This window comes from Harpia harpyja, chromosome 14, assembly GCF_026419915.1.
Source record: "Harpia harpyja isolate bHarHar1 chromosome 14, bHarHar1 primary haplotype, whole genome shotgun sequence".
NCBI classification, from domain to species: Eukaryota; Metazoa; Chordata; class Aves; order Accipitriformes; family Accipitridae; genus Harpia; species Harpia harpyja.
In genome coordinates, this window is record NC_068953.1 from 3,043,220 (window position 1) to 3,063,550 (window position 20,331).

The 20,331-nt window shown below is 48.9% G+C and overlaps 1 protein-coding gene across 1 annotated transcript in view; it reads right to left on the reverse strand.

The window, feature by feature from the left end:
- The window catches only part of MAP2K6 (mitogen-activated protein kinase kinase 6), a 54,175-nt gene extending 33,844 nt beyond the window's left edge, over window positions 1-20,331 (reverse strand). The window contains exon 1 of the mRNA XM_052807857.1: window positions 20,150-20,331. Coding sequence (XP_052663817.1) covers window positions 20,150-20,165 — 16 coding nt within the window. The 5' untranslated portion in view covers window positions 20,166-20,331. The remainder of the gene's footprint in view (window positions 1-20,149) is intronic.

A 20,331-nucleotide genomic window follows, 5' to 3' on the forward strand; every position in this document is an offset into this window, starting at 1 on the left:
CTATCAGCTGTACTCAACTATGTAAGCAAAACCCCCACCCCTAACATGAGGGCAAAATGGAAATGCTTGGTGTGTTTTCATGGAAGAAGAGTGACTGGGCATCTCGTGGGCTCTGCAAGACAGCCCTGTACCACACAGCTGCACAACCAACATCTCGCCCGATACTGAAGTGCCACTATGCCCACTTTGCAGTGGGAAAGGACCTGTGGCCATGGCTTAGCTGCAAAACCCCAAACTGAGATGGTTCTTGCAAACCCAAGAAATTAAGATTAACCTTTTTTTGTCCCAGCTGCCCTGGAAATGCCCAGCAGGAGACAGTTCTTCATGCAAAGACTTGGTCTTCAACTGCAAAGGGCATCTCTTAGCCATTGCTCAGTTCCAGCCTGTATTTCAGCAAGCAATGGTAGATTTGATGCTGTCAACAAGAAGTTCAAGCCTTGCAGGCCAGGTGGAAATATCCAAACCTCTGAGAACTTCACCCATTAACACACCTGGACCAAGGCACATAAACACAGAGATATCTTAAAGCTGCTCATGGCATCCAGGGCAGAGCAGGGTCACCTGGAGCAACTGCTGCTGTAGAAGATGAGGCAACCTCATATTTAACATCAGTTTCACACAGGGTGAGCAAAGAGGGGGAAAAAAATTTTTTTTTAACAAGTATTAAAGATCATCTCACTGGTTTATTATTTAGGCTTGCAAATTATTAAAGGTTAAGGCACACGTAATGGTTAGAGCTGATATAAACCCATCTTAGCACACATGAGAGTTCAAGGGCTGGTGATGGACTTGCCCATCTCCTTTGGCCCTCAGTCACCTGCCCCAGCAACAGCTTGTCACCGCTCACCAGTTCTCAAGGTGAAAAGCCTTTAATTCTGTCCGGGTCTCTCCACCAAGGAATCCTACAAGTGGGGACGCCCCAGCCAAGCGTAAGAGGAGCGGGAAGGCCAAGTGCATTCCTGGCATCCCCGCAGTCAAACACTCACCACCTCTAGACTAAACAACAGGCACCGAGCAAAGATGCCCGAGATTCCCTGCCAAATCATTGTGCTTAAAAATTAAAATATACGTAGATAACAAAGTATATTTTAAACGAGTGGGTCTGAGGAAGATGCCATGCTGCCAGAGCTCGTTCTTACCACCTGGCTTCGGTCCAGCTGAAACGGAAATCAAGTCCTCAGTCAAAGAGAACAAACGCAAATGGGTGTAAATTCACGAACTAGCCACTTCTGGTGGGTTTAGTAGTACAAATGTATCTTCCCGGCAGCCCCACTTGCCCTCCCATGGGTTGTTGTGGGATCTCCACAGCCATGACCACGGTGCCTCCTGCATCACCACTGCTTTCCTCCCACGGGCTTTGTCTGTGCGAAAGCCTTTGAATTTTGCCACACAGGTAGTCAAAGCATGGAATCAGACCATGCCTTTTCAATTTAAATGATTTTGGGGCAGATCTGCAGGTGATAGGGAGGCTGGTGTTGGTGACAGTGGTTTGGTGGCTGGGGCGGGGAGGCACGAGAGCAGTTCTCTCACCACTTCTCCCTCCGCGGTTGGGTTGCGTGTCTTGGTAACACTTTGGTAAAGCTGCATAAAACCACGTTGTGCGATGCTTGAAGCAGGGTGCCAGGGACAGAGTGGGTGAGTGGCTGAGCTGCGCCCACCGTCCAGTTTGTAAATGCAGAGCTTTAGCCAAGCCCTAGTTTCTGGAGAAAAGCAAAAGCTAGGTGTTCATGTAGGCACCAGCGATGTGGAAGTGGGCCTGAAAATCAGTTTTCCAACCGCTCATTAAGCCACACAAAAATAATGTGATGTGCAAGAGATTCTTAAAACCTGTTGAAATTTCAACCAAAGGCCAAGGGAAGACATGAAGTGGATATTGTGCTTTATTTGCCTCCTTGAAATATAATACAGCTGCTCACTCCTTAGCCCTGTCAATAAGTAAGCGTGGCCAAGCACCAGTGGCTGCTCTTCCATCACTGCCATGAGCAACTGGATCGGTTGGAGGCAAATGAAGATGCTCCAACGAGGAACATGGAACGTCCTTTGCGCAGGATAGGGACGTTTCCTGCACGTCCTTTATCTGTGTCTTCCCTCACGGTTGTTTGCAGTAACTCCTTGGAAACGGCAAACTTGAAATCTGTTTCCTTAACAACTCATTTCAGGGCTGCTTGGGAGAAGGGAGCTGAGCCTGCCGCGGTCGTGAGGCTGAGACATCTCCCAGCTCTGGGCTTTCCTTTCTTATTTTGGTGCCACGGAGTTGCCGGCTCATTTGGTGGCCATTGGCACATCCAGGTCTGGGCACACCATCGCTGCTGCCAGCCCCATCACTGCGCCCCGTGTCCGCACTGCAACTCACACCTTGATGTCTCAAGAATTGAAGCATTATTTATTTTTCTTTTTTTTTCCCCCAGGAACCACGTTTTGGGACAGGAAGTGGCAAAGGCAAAAGCACTTTTATAACCGTGACGGATTTTGCCAACACGTACCAGAACCAGGATACGCCTAAAACACTACGCCAGGCGCAGAGATGCCACGGGACAGCCCTAATTGCCTCTGAATGCCTAGTCCTCCACTCCTCCTCTTAGTGCTTTTCTGAAAAAATAAATAAATAAGCAAATCTCATTTCATACCAAACCTGGAAATGCCAGCAGGCTAAATGGAGTGCTTGAGTCACTTCTCGCTCTTCCTCTGCCTCTCCTTTCTAGCTCTGACTGATGGCTGAGACACACCGCACTGAGCGGGGGGGAACCTGCTCCTAAAGACACCTCCCGGAGACTCAACCAGCCAACACATCGCCCCAAGCGCAACCAAATTTGCTTTGGCAAAGAGGAGATGACCTCAGAGCCACAGCCCAGAGGCAGATACTTTCTTTTCTCAGGTTCAGTCTGAGCAATGAAAATACAGAGACAGAAAAACCCTGCATCCCCATCTGGAAAACCTACGTCTGGAAACCTGTACAGTAGGAAACCTTGAACTGTTGGCACAACACACGAGCGGAGGGTGCTGCGTTCACCTTCCATTTTAATTCCCAAGGCTCCTGAAGATAAGAAGAGCATGGCACGCCACGGCCTGGGCACAGTTCACCCAGGGACCACGTACCGGCCGATCCCAAACTACTTGCCGATACCGTTAGCGCCCACAGTATAATGCTGGAAATGTAATTCACCGTCCGTGCCAGCGGCTGCCCCAGGGTTTCTCTGTCGCAGGGCTCGGCTCGCTCCTCTGACTCAATCCTGCAACCTGTAATAAACCCAGCGCAGGAGAGGCCCCAAACCAAAATAGCAGGGCTTTTGCAAGGAGCGATGGAGATGCACCGAACGAACGGCGTGGCAGAGGTTGTGCAACGTCTGCGCGGATCACGCCAGGGTTATTTGCATCTCAGGGCCTGTCTCCGCTGCAAGAGCGAGCCGCGGCTGACGTAGGTCAGCTCTGCTGAGGCACAAACACAGCGGAGACAAAGATCTTCAGCTTTACTGCAAGGTAAAATCACAAGGTCAGTCCTTCATGCCTGCCTCAAGATTGGCCTCCAGCAGGAGACAGTTTGGTGGCAAAGCTCTCAACAGCACAAGAACAAAACACTCGAAGAAGGTGAAGCACAAAGCTTTGCAGTAAGGACTCCAGCAGACTAATCTCTGGATCCCGCAGTGCAGAAACATACAGAAATGTCACCAAACTGTGCAAATATCAGAACCTATTTGCCTGCCTTTCAATAAGCTCTGTACTTCAGTAATTCAATTTTGAAGATAATTTCCTGATTCAGGCTAATCTCTCTTACTCTGCCCATTTTGCTCTTAACACATCCTGCAAAAGGGCTGCAGGCTGCTGTGTTTATTCATGTCAATACAGAAACCAGAGGGATGCAATTTCTTCTTATCTATCTGCACATTTTGGTTATGAGAGTCTGTTTGTCACTCTGATAAGAGTACATCTCAAAATTTTAGAAGAGTTAAGACCTTCTGAGCGGGAAGCGGAAGAGACACTTTGATAGAGATTAGACATGAGATCCTGTGCTAAGACATGCACTGAACACAGGCCTGCACAGACTCTGGGAAGGGGGGGGGCAGGGAGCTGACACAGCTTTTGGGCAATTCTGTACCCTCCTGTAATCCCCCACCAAACAAAACTGAGCCCCCCTGCAGCTGTAGTCCGTAGGAGCTTGCAGGGAGCACTGGGGTAATCACGTGCTGGAGCAACCTTCCAGCAGGTTTTGTGGGACACCAACACCCAACGCCAGTTTGGAGATGAAGACTGGCTGGCTGAGGGAGGGGGTGATACAACACAGCTGCACGGGAGAGGGTATGAGGGTTTCGGATGATCTTTCGTGTCAGGTGGAAGTTGCTGCACCTTGCTGGGCTGTTTTATGGGCTCCCACACTTCCATTGCCAAGACCTTGGACTTCACTTCCCAACTTGGCTCTGCCCCGATGTGTTCCCTGCACCCCGCTCCAGTGTTTGTTTGCAGGAACACCAACATGAGAGAGGAGACGGGGCCTTCAGAGCCCATTTTCACACTCACAGACCAACAAAGAGCAACTACATGCTGCCTTCTGACGCTAACATTTCTGAGGAAACGGGGAGGTGACAACAAACAGCTTTTCCAGATAATGTCCCTTCCCAGCCCAGACGCAGCATCGCTCCCAATCTCAGCAAGGGAACTGCAGGCACAGCGTGGGGCCACCCATCATGCTCCTGTTGAGCTGGTGCCAGGACCACACTGGTATCTGCAGACGTGACAAGGCAAGCCAGAGTCCTCCCCTGACATCCTGCACTGCCGAGGCAGCCTTTAGATTAGACGGTTTTTCTTTAGAAAACAGATGCAATGCAAAACAGCCCTAAATCCGTCGTACTTTAGGTGCTAATGTAAGTGGGAGATGGTAGATACGAGAAGTTTTGCCTGCCTACGGCTTTCAGCATAGGGCACAAGAGACTTTAATATTAAAAACCCTGTTACAACACTTTGGCTGAACTCATCTGGCGCGTGCATCCAGCTGCTCAAACCTCCATGGCCTGGGGGAAAGGGCACGGCTCCTCCCAAACAGCAGCACCTCTGTGCAACTGGCGACAACATCACCTAGCAGGAAAGGCACTCGATGCACCAGAGCTGGGAGCATCTGCTGCCAGGCAATTCCGACCTGATCCCCAGCACCAGCCCTGCTCCTGCACAGCTCTCCAGGGATCACCGACTTCCTTCTTGGTGCTGGGATCTCCCAGGCGGGTGCAAAGTGGAAATGTGCAGTTCTCTGCTGATTCACCCCAGTTGCAAGATGCTCTGTCAGGGACCGGGTGCTGCCTCGTGACCCATCGGATAAAGAGGGGAGGAGGAGGTGGTGGGTGGAAGGGACCGTGCACTGGGATGTGCATGCTCCAGTTTCAGCTCTAACAATCCCATCCATGGCTGCAGGCAAGTTAATCATGGAAGATCTCGAGTTGGAAGGGACCCATGAGGATCTCATCGAGTCCAACTCCCAAAGTTGCACAAGCCTTGTTTGTGTGCATGTCCCCTCTCTGCCTACTGTGCAGGTGTGCTGCAATAATAAATTAAGACAAAAACACCTCTGTTGCTTTGGGCTCTGACTCACATCCACCAAAGCGAAGGACTTCCACGGATGAGGTTGTTGGCAGCCGCCAAAGAATGCTGCCCACATTGCACGGGGGGTACAAGGCAGCACAGGCTCACACCACCATCCCGTTCCCCTTGGCACCTGAGAGTATTGGCCCGAACCCATGGAGGTGGCTCAAGCTAGGGATGGGAGAGCAGCACCGATCCCCACCAGGCTTGTGAGACATCTGTGTCACCCTTCAGCTGCAAGGACACACCTGCCCGTGCCGAGGCTGGGGCTGTGCCTTGATGCTCCAGACATGCTGGATCCTCCGGAGACCACTGTGGAGGCACATGCATAAAAACACAAAATGCAAAATTCAACGGTTTGCCTCTGCATACCCCCATCTCCAACAGTCTGATGGAAATCCTATAAGGACCAAAGCCTCTTCCTTCTTCTCACCTTGCTTTGCCTAACTACTTTTCCACCCATCAACTTAATTTCCTTCCTCATCCTTCCAAGCCTTCCTCATCACGCACAGAGAAAAACCACTTCCATTCCTCTCCTCCCGTCACACCATCTCAAACGCCCTCAAATCCTCCAAATCCCTCCCAGCTGCCCGACGTTAAGCTGCGAGAGCCAAAGGCAGCTAACGGCTCAGGGAAATCTTACTGGGGTCCAAGTGACGCCAAAAAGGACTTTGTTTTCTGCTCCTTGCGGTCACTGGAGCGGGTCGCATCCCTCATGGGGCTCCTGAGCCTCCAGCATTCGGGCAACTGCATCCTCCTGTTGCTCTGGGAAAGATGCGATGGTGGCGGAGATCCCACAGAGCAACAGAGGCTGTCGGGAGCCTCGTGGCCTCTCCCCTCACCCTTGTTATCACAAGAAATCACAGCAGCGGAGCTCCAGGGAGGCGAGTAGCAGGGGCAGTCACTCCCTCCAGTCACCAGTACACCATAAATCAAGCCCGTATTTTCCCTCTGCCAAGGTCCGCTGGCTTCGCTGCCTCCCCATCCCAGAGCCTGTTTTCTTTGCTGCTTATCTCAAATTAGGAAATCCACAGGAACTGCAGGCCGGGGAAGCTGTTTGTCAAGAGCCTCCGGCCCTCATGGGGATTTTTTTATGAGGGACTTTTCATTTAGCTGCTGCTTTGTTTTCAAACCCTCGGCTGTCTGCTTGCAGTGGGAGTTTGCTGGAATCAAAACTGGAGAAAAGCTCTTGGAATTCACCCGGGGAACAAAAGGGCTTTTGTGCAGGAGGATTTGGAGGACGCGGCTGCTTTCATTGCCGCTACCTTAATTTCTATTTTCTCCCTGCCAAAGAGCACCTGCCAGCGGCACCGGAGGAGGTGGGCTGCTGCCCGTGCACGAGGGGGGGATGCACGGGCGAGAGGACGGATGCCTTCCACTCCCACAGGCAGCGGAAGCAGAGCCCTTTCCGAAACGTTCACGCATCGTGGCGTGCAAGATTTACCCGAGCCTTTCGGCCGAGCTTCATGCTCCCTGCCCTGCCTCTGGCCCTCACACGGAAGGCAGGGTGGGCTCTGCTCCTCCGTGCGGCGGCTGTACCCTAAAAAGTCTCCCAAGGGACAGGCAGGGTGGGTGCTCCCATGCGACGCAGCCCCGTGGATGAGGGGCTGAAGCTCCCACGGCTAGCGTGAGTGGGGATGCTGCGGGTTCACCCGCGAGCAGGGCATCACTCCTGGTACTCCATTTGCTTTTTTTTTTTTTTACTTCCCCTTACCCACAGAGATTTCACCTCAAAATGCCAGAGTGAGCGACCACATGCAGCTACGGGGCTCTGACCAACTTCCCATACAAATATTTAGCAGGCAGCAGCAAGTCTCCTTAAACACAGTCTCATCTGCATCATCCATGGTGGGAGCAGGATTTGCCTCAAATCTACCAGCCTCAACCCAGCTACAAACACTTCTACGCTTCCCAAACCCACCACTCCGTGGAAAACTCGACACAGTAAAGGAGCATCCACCTCCTTTCCCCACTGCTCTGCGGAGCCTCAAAACCCAACCTTCTTAGGTCTGGCTGCAGGGAGGCGATAAGGATGCTTTCCCCATCAGACAGACTTTTTGCTGGAGGTCTACCTCCAGTTTCAATTTCGGTTTTCAGGTTTTTTTAACGTGCTTGGTGCAGCTGGGATTTTCTCCCAGCGGGCCCTGCAAGGTGTTTTTAAAGAAGCATCACTGGTGGAGGACCCCACAGCAGAGTTTCATTTCCCTTGAAAAAAAACGATCAGCTCCTGAATCTGCCCCGGCTGCCCGGACACCGAGGGGTGACGAGTCCATGCTCCCGGCCGAGCAGGCGAGGGGCAGCCACCCTGCCAGCACCAGCACGGTGCTTTCTGAGCCAGGGCCTCTTGGAGCTGTCAGATGTGCTGCCAGCCTGGGGAAATGCAAATTGCTTTGGAAAACGAAGGTGACACTTCCACCCGCGTGCTGATTTCTGCTGTGCTGAAGACTCAAAAGCCCAATGCAGGCCTGCAGCTCCAGCTATGAAGGTTTGTATGTCTTCATGGTTCTTACATTTAAGCATGTGCTTACCGGGAGCACACGTTCCTATTAGGGCTGTATTAAGCGGCAAACTGAGCAGGACCACGTACCTAAAGGCTCTGCCAGACTTCTGCCTTAGCCTTTGCAATAGCTGCAGCAAGCGTCCGTCCCCTGGATACCCGGCTGCAGGCTTCAGCCCATTGCTCAGCCATACCCACCAAAAGGGACAACCCACGCACAGACACTGGCAGAAGTCCCTCTGCAAGCGGCGGTGCCAGCCAGGTTGCTGGTTCCTCGTCGTTTCTTCCTCACGCCCGAGATGCCGTCCCGCAGCATCCGCTGGCGAAGCTACGCGGGCAAGCGCTGTTCAGCCAAAAACAAGTCAGGAGGGTTAAACACGGGAAAAGCAGGTCTTTGCTAAATCAGGAGGGTGCGATGGGCCAGGAGGGACTCTCCTGGGGAGCTCAGCAAACTGGCCCTTTGGGGTGTCACTGGCCCCAGGAAAGCACGCACAGTTATTTGTCCTTCAGCTCTGAACGGCTTCTCCCCGCGTGTTAACGCAGCCCCATTTCTCTGCAGAGACGCTTTTGCTCGCTGAGCAGGATCGCACCTTGTCTGTGGGATACCTGTCTTGGTGTCATCACCCTCGCAGCAGGACAGAATAAAATCTAATCAATACCACAGGGCAATCTGAGCTCTGGTTTTATTTCTGTTACCGGGTGCTCCAGGCAGCCACAGGAGTCTCATTTTACCAAGCACAGATTTAATTCGTTCAGCATATTGTAAATGTTGGACATTTACACTACACCGTTATCAGCCATCTTCTACTGCTGATGCGCTGCATATAAAACTCGGGTTTATAATTTTCTGCTCATGAGTAAAGCCACCTTCGGACAAAATGGGCAGTTTATGTTCCACAGAGAGAAAACTGCCCAATGATTTGGTCATTCTGCAAGTTGCAGAGTACCAATAACTTTTGCAGCCAAATGGGAATATCCATGGAATAGAGGAATGTACCCCAAGCCATTTCTTTAGTGAATATCCTCACCCTCTGCAGAAGGTCCCTGATGAACAGGAGGGCTACGTTAGTCCATGTGGTCTAGCATCCACTGTGCTCCTCAGAGGAAACCAGCACCTCTGGGTTGAAAAGATTTAATAAATAGTGCCAAAGTTGTACAAGACACCTCTAGACTGAATTACTTCTCTTCAGTTCCCAAGTTGTGCTGTTCTGCTTGGCAGCTGGCAACTGTTTGTTTCAACTAAAAGTGTTGAACTGAAGATAATTTTAGGACCACTTTCCTCTTCTGTGGTGCAAATAACACTCAGAAGAATTTCAAATCAACATCTAATTTTAATGATATGCTGCTTATGCCCCGTCCTTCACTCGTGGCTGGGGCCAAGCAGATGAGCTGATTAGAAATCTGGTGGCAATCTCGCCCAGAGGTTTTCCCGCATCAAAAGAATGCCGCGGCACCCGCAGCACTGACATGGAAGGAGAGGATCTGCTTCCTTCCTTAACGTTTTGCCACAGGGCATTTTTGTAAAGGTTCAGCCAAATATTGTGATTCAGTTTTCAACACGGTCAAGACCTTGACCAATCTGCCTTTGCGCTACCCTGTCAGACAGCTCTCTTTTGCTATTCTTTTTTTAACAGCTTATTTGCTTATTTTTGTACCTAAATTATTAAAGATGGTATTTGACAGTTGTGGACAGCATAGATGGGAGGAACTAACTCATGCTCCCTCTGCTGGCAATGCCTCCCAGCAAAGGTGTAGGTCCTACTTTAAAAACACACAGGAACCCTATTCACAGTGAGAAGCCAAGGACAACCACAGGAAAGCCAAACCCACGTCCCCTCGGAGCCCCAGCGTCCACCCGGGTCTCCAGCACTGTGACTTTGGGCAATACCCCAACACCGGAGCAGGACAGGAGGCACCAGGAGAGTAACTACACCCGGTTTCCACTGTCAGCAACAACAGCGGCTGCTCCAAGAAACCGCCGACGGCAGAGATGGGCGACAACCAAGTCCGTCTGACCACCAACACGATGTCTCGGTCCTGCAACCACTTCAGCAATGCATCTTTGCACATATAAGAAGGCTCAGAGCCGCGCACGTGAAGGTCTGCAGGATGCAGCGCGGCTCTCGGGGTTTCCAGGGAAGCTCTTTCAAGTTCAAACAGATTTTAGCCAGAGGTCAGAGAGCGTGAACTTCCAGCTCTCCTTCCAGGCACCTGCGAAGAGCATACACTTGCTTGTACGTCATATAATAAAGTAAAGCAAGCAGTATGTAAGGAACGAAAGCCTTTCCCCAGTTTTTATCATGCAATTTTATTTCAGCTTGGAAAACGTTGAAGAAATGCATTACGGCACAGTACAGCAAGTCTTGTCCTTTTTCTCCCAATAAAGTGTCCCTGACACAACTGGGCAGATTTTTTTCTATCCACATATGTCCACGTGGATCAAACCCCGGCAGGTTACACCTCTCCACCCAGCCTTCTAAATCAGGAGCTGTAAATACAAAACTCCCTTTATAAGCCTTTCTATCAAAGCCTCCATAGAACTCCCTGTGCGAGGTTCACGACTGTAGTTCCAGTTACATACATACACGCTCGCAAACACGATATTGCTTTCTAAGTTGCAAGAACAGATAAGCAGAAATGGGAAAAAAGAAACCAAGAGAAAGCGGGGTAGTATAAATCATCTACGCAGATCCATGATGTCCATCCTACTTAGCAACCAGGACAAAATACATCCCCAACCTTGTAAATTCTTACGTGTGTGCTCAACCCCAAGCACATTCAGTCCCACTGACTCCTGCAGAAGGACTCATATGCTCTAAGTTTAGCACACGCCTGAGTAGTTTCAAGATCAGAGCATGAAAAAAATCCTATTTAACTTCTCTTTTAAGGGGAAAGAAGAAAATTCTTCAGACCCCACTCCTCCAAATGAGGGCCCTGCTTGGCTACAGCTGCTCTGAATCGGCTCGGATTCAATCTCCCAGATTGCTCCTTGCGTTTCAGCTGCAGCAATGCCTTTTTAAAGCAAGCTCCTGGAAAAAAAGCCTCCCCCTCCTTTGCAGGAGGTGCTGGCTGGCTGGGGAGATGCTTGTACAGGATGGGCCCTAAATGAGTGTGCTGCAAGGTAAAGTAAATGCTTGTTGTTGCTGGAAGCGCTGGCATTGTTCTGAGGTCCGTGCAGGAAGAGCGAGAGGAGGAATGCTCTCCTATTGCAGGAAGCTGTTCCAGCCTTTTATCAGACATAAAGCTTCTGATTTCTTGCGGGGGAAGTACCAAATGTTTTTGAGGGGAAGAAAAAAAGAAAAAGGGGGAAAAAAAAAATCACATGCTTAGCTATAAAGGAAGCTGCCTAATGACATGAATGAAACTGAAGTCATGCTACGTGGAAGCTTGCTGTGCTGCCTAGCTCAGGTGGCTATGAGCAAGGGCACGTTCCCGTCCTGTCACCCTGCAGACCTGGAGAGGTGCAAGCCCAGAGGTCCTTCTCTCTGCCAAAAAGGTGCCTGCTGTGAATTCAGTCTGTCTTGTCTCCAGAAAGCAACTTACTATACTAATCATCTTTGAATGCAGCGTCTGTGTTACCCTCCCTGGCTGCCAGGAACTATTTTGGGCTCTCCCTCCAGTTCAGATGCTGCTCTGTCAGGGGGCTGTTTTGCGATGTCCTTTCACGCAGTGCTCCGCACCGATCTGGTCTTTTAGTTAATTTGTAAAACTGATTCCTTGGCAGGAATTCAAGTTCTCCGTAGAGATGTTCCAAGTTTTATTAGCAATGAGCAAATTACTGGTGTCCTTGGGAAAGGTAAGGAAGTCAGAGTCTGTGTTAATTGCCTTTATTTTTTTCTAGAGGGTATCTCCCAAAGGACAACTCTATGCCACATAGAATGGCGCTCTGGTTACATAAGTACCTGTATATATAATGGCTGTCATGGCTTATTGCATAGATATCTGAGTAAACTTCAGACCAAAGTGCGTTCACCTTTTTATCAGACTTTGTGCTTTGAGCCAACCACTCCTCGTCTGCAGCCTGGTTTCTCCTGGTAGGTTATTAGGGGGTTATGGTTTCCATCTCTTACAGTTAAAAAGCCGAAAACACTTTGGAACAGGTTGAAAAACAACAGTATCTAGAGCATTGCCTTTCTTCTTTAATAGGCTACTCCGTCAACCCTCTGCTTGTTAAATGAGAGAAAAATCTGTGGGCATGTAGTGAAGGTCAGTCTTGTGGTTTTTGAAAGCATTTAATTAGTACGGTTAAGTACTGAGGTCTGCTTGGGAGTGAACTTCTGCATTAACCATCAGCATCTTTCTATTCAGAGACGCAAATCTGCAAGAGGGGGCTGCAGGTTAAGTCTACATCTCCACGTCCAAAACTTCAGTGGTGGTCAAGCTTAGGATGAAAACTGTTGCAGCTTCCTTGCCCTGTTGCTAGCTCTGAAACCTTCATGGCATTTGGAAATCAAGGTCAGATCTCTGTCTGCACCTCATTAACAGCACAGAGTCCCAGCTGGCCAGATCCTGACCTTCTTGTGCAGGGTGACCCATTGCACCTTCAGGGACTCATCAGGGCTGCCAAAAGCCCGGTGCTGTGACTTGCACTTCTGCCGAGGCATTTTTGCCAAGTGCTGAGGCTCAGTGCTTAAACAAATCTACTTAAGACATAGTTTTGCCCAAAGGGGTTTTGGCATTTGGATGATGGCATGTAAAGTCCCTGTCTCTTCCCTCATCTAACTGGAAGAAGGAGGCCAGCTGTTCTCAGTTCCTACAGGTGGTTCACTCCTTGAAGGCAGCAACAATAAATGGCACATACCTGTGCTTTAATCCCTGGGCAGTAGTGTGCATAAATGCTATGATCACAGGCTGACACTTCCTTTTTAAAAGGCCACAGCATCAGCTGTTTGAAAGAAGAAATCAATTCCAGTCCTTACAAAGCCAAACTTGGTTTTATTTCTTCATACTTTTGCAGCACTGGAGACCCTAATTGTAGGCAATTAAAGCAGCCCTAGGAAAAAAAGGGCTGTGTTGAAATCCAAGCTGGAAAGTGTGCCTCTAAATGGGTGCCAGTTGCCAGCACTGGAGAAGTGCCCTGGAACAAGGAGCCGGTGCCCAGGGCAGTGCTAGGCGCTGCACCAAAAGGACCTTCTCATCTCATGTGTCCTCTTTAAGTGAACGCTTCACCTCCTACGTGCATGTACTTGCGGGAGCCTGCAAGTCTAGCGGGCTCTTACTGGGGCTCCTGCGTAGGGGAGATGCTGAGAGTTGTTGAGAGCAGATACAATGGAGCGACTCCAGGGAAAGAAAGTCAGTAATCAATGCTGGGTTTGCCTTTAAAATGTTCTCTCTCCCTTCCTTGTTGATGCTGGTACTCTGGGAAGGTTTGTCTTTGCCAGATGGGGACTTCCATTACTTTAGAGCTGTCAGAACAACAAAAGACTTCTTTGAGTCCTTTTCTATATCTGACCTTGAACTACTGGAGAAGCAATAAACGTTCTTATGAGGAATGATAACATGGAGTGAAGTTGCAATTTTTATATTATAACTTGTTGCTGGAGTGTCAAATAAGCCCTGCTGAAAACACACGAATGAGGAACTTCAGGCTCAGACCCCATTGTGGGAGGAAAATAAGCACAAAAGCATGTTGCCTGGGATTTCCACAGAAGAACTGCCAGATGATGCTCTGAGGCCATTTGGCGCTGATAAGCATTGTTTCACTGAGCGCAATTACATATTTTTGTTTAGAAAGAGATTCTCCTTCAAAAGCAGCTACCAAGTCTATGCTGATTCAGCCTTCATTAAAGGCCTCTTACTGCAGACACAGTGAAGTGTTGACTCCTGTACGTACTTTCTGTTGCTGCCTTATCTGTGGCATCTCATCTGCAACTTCTGCTGGGTTTTTTTTCCACTGGTTTCATGCGAGTGCAGTACAAGTGGATGCTGCTTGGGCTTCAGTTCTTCTAATGATTTTTGATCTGCTTGGGTGCAGGCTAGGAAAACCTAGCTTCAATTATAAAATTGCAAGCTAAGTAGGCTAACAAAACAGCAACAGCAAGAAACTGGATCAGCTGTGCTCGGTGAAGTTTTCCTGCTCAAACAGGGGAAAAAAAAATGCTTTCTCTCTCTGCAATCTTTCTTACAGATATGAAACTCTATCTCAGCTGCAGAGGCTGCTCTCTCCAGCTGTTTGCACGATGCTCCTTGGGCTTCACTGCACGCAGCTTTTTGCAGCAGCCTAACAAGCCATGGCCATTGCTCCTACAGCAACTGTGGGGGGAAAGCAGCCTGAGTAGCTCCTACCCCAAAGTACTGTCCTGATGCTGCTTTTACCATGCCCACGCAAATTCAGGCCCCTACTTGACTATGGGATGCAAATCCAGAACGATGTTCAGCTGGAGCTTGGCTAGCACCAGCAGACCAAGATGCACAAGTGGCTTCTTGGAGCTTCCATAAAGGATGTTCAGCATCTGTTTGCAACATCTCCGAAGTAAAGATGACTCAGAAGTGCTTTAGCACCCCAGAGACTTTCATGGTGGGATGAACCCTCTGAAATATCAACTGAGCGTTTGGGAAGTCTAGCTTAAAAGGAAGGATAGCTTTAATTTTGGCTTTGAGGCAAAAGAAAGCCCTTCAAGCGAGAGTCTCAGGCTTCCCCTCTCCAAATTGCTTTTTACTGAGCAGAAGACACTTTTCGATTTGCACTTGTCAACATGCAGAATGTTGTGGATTTGGAAGATAAAAGAAAAGAAAAAAAAAAAACACCTTTATGGACAATGAGTAGATGTGGAAATTGCACTGAATGGCCTTCACCACTTTGCCACCACAGATGATAATATCTAATGTGGCACAGCTCCAGGGTCCTAGATCTGCTTTCCTGCTAACATTGCTCTAGCTGATAATGCTAATCTCTTAAACTATTCCCAGACAGGCCCTAAGGAAGGGAGCTAAGTAACTCTACAGGTAATGAAACATCATTTTTTTTTTTTAATTATAGCTCTGTCCATGTCTAAAATTAACAGAACAGTCCTGCAATTTATCTAGCCACTGGAGACTGACTCAACGCTTTATATAATGATGCTGCCGGTGGCCATGCTGCCGACTCGTACAATGCACCGATCATCCCCCAAAACGTGAGTGACCGCAGTAAGGGATGCCTGTGTGCTCTAGTTTTTACCCCTTTCCCTTACTCGGAATTACTTGTGCCACCCGCTGCCGTCGGGAAGCTGCGACCTGCCCAGCGAGCGCTGCTGCGGATGCTTTAGCTCCCTGTGAGATGTAGAGCTTTGCCTTTGGAGCGGGAGGAGACCTGTGGGCAGCCCAAGCATTAGAAATGCAAGTTCATGGGGTGAAGGCAGTGAACCCCATGGGAAAGGGCTGGGAATCGTGGCTGTGCCCAACAATCAGAGTAACAGACGCTACGGTCCTCCACGTGCATTCACAGAGGAGGGCTGCAAGTGTGTTCCCGCTCCTCTGCTTCCAAAGCTCCCATACTGTTTTTCTTTTTCCAACATAAAAAAGGGATCTGAGCTTGTTTCAGATGTGTTGGTTTTAAATCCTTTTCCAAGAGGCTTCTATAGCTGTTGTTATGGCTCTTTTCCGCAAGAGAAAATGGACAAGTGACATCAAATGCATGATTCGTTCGCGGAAAAAAAAAAGCAACTTTTTAGTCATCTTGTATATTTGCAACCATAGTACACGGGATTTGCAAATCTGCCATGTAACTTTGAAGGTAATTGTGTTCCATTAATGCCGATACTCTTGGAGGAATGAAGTGTCTCATCTCTCTAAATTACTCCTGTGGTTTTAATTGAGTATCATTTGCTTCACCTTAGCAGCAGCTTGTGTATGTGTCATGGGAGGGAATTCACCCCAAAGGAAGCTCCATTTTTTTTGGTGACTACAGTAACAAACAAGCAATGCTTACTGTGGCAGTGAGAAACCTAAACTTTTTTCAGCTGGGAGGAGAGAACAGCTCTTTGCTCCTTTTTCCCTGCAACTTATCGCTTTTATTGCTAGAATTACTTCTATAGCTTGAGCTCTTAAATGCTTATGTCTTCCTGTCCCTGCCGAACAGCCCGCTTAGCTCTGGGGAGCTGCCGCCCTGACCAGCACGTTGCTGGCTGTCGTGCCGTGTCGCGACATGGGGACAGGGCACCCTGCAAATGCACTCTGGTTTTTGCACCCCCGGTGTTGGTGCCTGGGGTGGGGGGGACGAGGGTTCCTTCCCCGCACAGCCCTGCAAGCAAATGCCTCTTTAGTGCAATGCAGAAGGAGCAGGCAGCAAAATACAGCAACTGGAGGGGCTCGACTGGGTGTCTCGGTTCCCGCTTGCCCAGCTGGGTAGAGCAGTGATTTGGCTTATGTCAAACATCATTTCTAGCCTAATACTTTCTACCCCAACTAGTTGGTTTACTTTTTTTCCCATGCTGGTTAATTCCTCCAGCGGGGCATTGCGTGAGACTTTTAAACCTCTTTATAAACGTTTGCCCCTTCTTAACCCACAGCGAGTACACGGGCACCTCCGTCACAAAAGCGGTAGCGCGGGCAGCACGTGCAACAGGGCGAAAGAGTAAATCAACATGGTATCCTTAAATAATAAATAAATAAATAGATCAACAACTCGAACTGAAATCGGCTGTGTTTGCTGCTAGACTAGGCTTTGCTAGGCTTGCACCTCCCTGACCGTGCCATAGCTTTGCTCACCGTACTTTTGCAAAGCCTGTCCTTGCCAAGTGCCTATGTCATGGGAGTGTGTTAATGGTGAGAAGCTGAGGTGGTGCTGACGAGGCAAACTGCACATTGCACAACCAACGGGAGCCTCACGCTGCTTACAGGTTAATTTTATACTAGCAAAAACCTGCCACCTACGTAGGATTTTTTTTTTTTTTTTTAAAAAAAAGCTACCATTTAGGCTTTACATCTGTTCCACTGAGACTTCTAGCTGGAGAGTGAGCATTTTACATAAAATATAGTATTTTTAATAGGCGCAGGGCCTTTGGTCAAAGTCCGTAGAGTACGTGTTCAGCCAGCACCACGTGGGACGTGGTTCTCATAATCCCAGTGTTCCCTTTCAGCTAGAGCACAGAAAATTGTATTTGAAACAACAAATTCTAAGAATTAGGAATGAGATCAATGGAGAGCAATATTTAGTTAAATGTAGCTCATTTCAATGTACTATTTATGAATTAGTGCTCTAATGGGAACCGCTCCCCCTTCCCTTTTCCTATTTCAATGGAGACATTTGCATATTTCCAGGTTGCTTCTCTGATGTGGGCTTTGTGAGTGAATAATTCCCCCATTACAATGAATTTGGAAGACTCTTGAATATATCTGCTGTCACGAGAGTTCAGATTTATAGCCTCAAACTGTGTTTAGCTTGTAATTAATATGGACTTCCGCATTTTTTTCTCTTCCAGAATAATATCCTATTAGTCATGACAGCCAAATGTGCCGTATTTGGGCAACAATTCAACTTCTTCTGAGCTACCATCAACATCAAGTCCCACTTGTGTGGAGCGGACTCCTCTCTGAAGGTGAGAAACGGACTGCAGGGACCTGCTGCGCTCGGGGAAATCTTCCTCGCTGCGGATTGCTCCATCCAACTAAAAATACCGTTTTGCAACTTAAAAGCGGGAACGAAGGTAGAAACGAGCACGGTGCAAAACGCAGGAGTTTGCACCCGGGGCTGTTTTTCTGACTTGATCTGTATTTTGTGGACTGCAAAGTCTTAGGGAGTCCATCGGGGCACAAGTACCACGGGTGAGTACTGCAAGCGCGATGCTGGAGGCGTCCGCCGGTTTCTGCTATGGAAAGGGCCGGAATGAAACTGTTGCTTCCAAACTCCAGGGAGATTTTTATCTTCTACGGCCCATGCTATGGTCGTGCAGAGAGCAGACCACCTCTGCTTCTTCGCGTGGCACAGGTAGGGTCCGAGGAGCGGTTCTGCTCTCTTAACTAGGTGAGATTCCTTGCAGGGAGTAAGTCTTATCAGAGAATAAGCCTCCCGATTACATGTTCCCCTGACAAGCAGCACTAAAAAAATTAATCTCTGGCAAATTCTCAGAACAACTTTGGAAATGATTCAAAGTAGGGAGAGGGCTCAGCAGCTGGCTGAAGCTCTGTGCAGTATTTTAGAAAGCTGACGAGGAACCTCCTGTGCAACACATGAAAGCTGATCCTGACGTGCAGATTATGCCTCCCTTAATTCATCCTGAAGAACGACACCTCTGGTGCAAACCCCGGCGCTGAAACCCCTTCCCGAGCAAAACCTCAGCCCGAACAGCTGAACTTGGAAAAGTTATCCGTGTAAGGAATTCAGCCTTAAGACACCCATATTGCAGAGCGTGAGATGGCCGGCAAACGGAGTCAAGAATGATGCCATTCATCGAGATCATGTTTTGTGGGTTGGCTACTTGTATTTTTCCCATTTTCCTGGTACCGAGGAGGACGGCCAAGGCCGGTGCTGGCGAGCGTGGGGGTGAAGCGGCACCCCGGGCCGGTGGGCTGCGGGGTCACCGGCACAGGTCCCTGCCTGTCACCGGCTCCGTGCCGTCAGGCTTTCCCACCCCGAGGTTTTCCAGGGATCCCTGGGAAGCGGCTGCTCCCCTGCCCCTCCGGGGGTCTCGCGGGGACGGCGGCGTGCTGTGGGTACCATTTGGTTCAATTTTGCATTATCAAACTCCCTTGGCTCTTTCTATTGGAAACTTTTACAATTCTCTGCTTGGCTGGAAAAGATGACTGCAGCAAACCCAAATTAGGAATAAATTATACAACAACTTTACATTTTTCTTACAAAGGAAAACTGTGTGGCAAGAGCTGTGAAGGCACCTCCTTTCTATGTCCTCCCAGCAAGGCTTATAGTGGAAGGCCACGGACTTCGCAGATGTCTTGGGTTTGGGTTTGTTTTTTAAAAACAACAACAACAACAAAGCCTCAGTCCCAGTTTGGGAGCTGCTCTCCCACTGGGCCATGCACTGTCTCTCACCCCCACTCCCCAATATGTGCGAGGGCTGCAAAATGCAAGGAGAAGCAAGCTGCAACATCAAATCCAAACATTTAAAAGAAGCTCCAAAAGCTGCATCTGTGTGGCCAATCGCTGACATATATGTGCATCTATTTTCACAATGAATGGCCGGAGCAACTCCTCCTTAAACATCTCAGCCTGGTCTTGCAGGGACTATTGCATTCCCACAGCATTTTTGCAATATTAAATTCTCCACCTCCTCCCACCCCCACCACCCCCTTGCAGGACACAAGGCAGAGCCACGCCGGAATAATCATCAAGTTAAAAAGCAAAGATCAAGCTTTCCCCACCACGCTGGCAAAAAAAAATAAATAAAAAAAATAAAAAAAAATAAAATCACTGTTGTCCCCTACCCAAACACGCCCCTCCCGCTCCATCCCAAGTGCAGAGCCCCTGCTCCTAAATTCTAAATAAAGCAGCCCTTCTGCATGCTCTCAGCGATCTGGTGTTACAAACCACACTGCTGCCTCTGACCAAAAGTTACCAAATATTAAGGCGGGGGGGGGGGGGGAGAAATCGGTGGAAAATGATCTCAGTCCTGGCACAAGAACAATACTTTCCCATGGAAACATAGGTATATATTTAATTCCTGGTAACTCCACTCAAGTTTCACCTTTCATCTCCTCCCCGCACTTCTTTAAAAGTTTCATTTCATTTCGCGCTTGCAATCAGCTGCAATTCGCATGCATTGTGCCCATTTTGCATGCATATATACGGCAGCGAACGCATCTGCTCTTCGACACCCTTTTATCTGTCCTGACTGTGCAAAAGGCAAAAAAAAAAAAAAAAAAAAAAAAAAAGGCTCAGTAATCCCCGCAGAAGAATTCAAATAACGTCAATGCACAGCTGAACTGCAAGCCCTGCCTTACAGGAACTGTGTGTGTGAGTGTGTGTGTGGCTGCAAAAAGGCACATACTAAACAGGAAATGCAACTGAGAGCCATTGAAAGCCCTCAAACTTCAAAATGCAATTGCATCCCGAAAAAAAAATAATAAAATAAAATGCATGCATGCACTGAAAAAAAAAATTGCAGGCACGGCTTTTTGCATATTTGCAACGAACCGAAGTAGGAGCCTTACCTCTCGCCTGAGACATTTTCCCCTTTGCTTTGCTGGGGGGAGGGGAAGCACAAAAGACTTTGCCTTGCCTCTCGTCTGGAGCGAGTTTTGCAACAAAGATGCAAACTGCAAGCGCTCAATCTTCATGCAACTGGAGTTTTCCTGACTTGCTGCAGCAGCTCTCCTTGCAGCGAGGGAGGGGG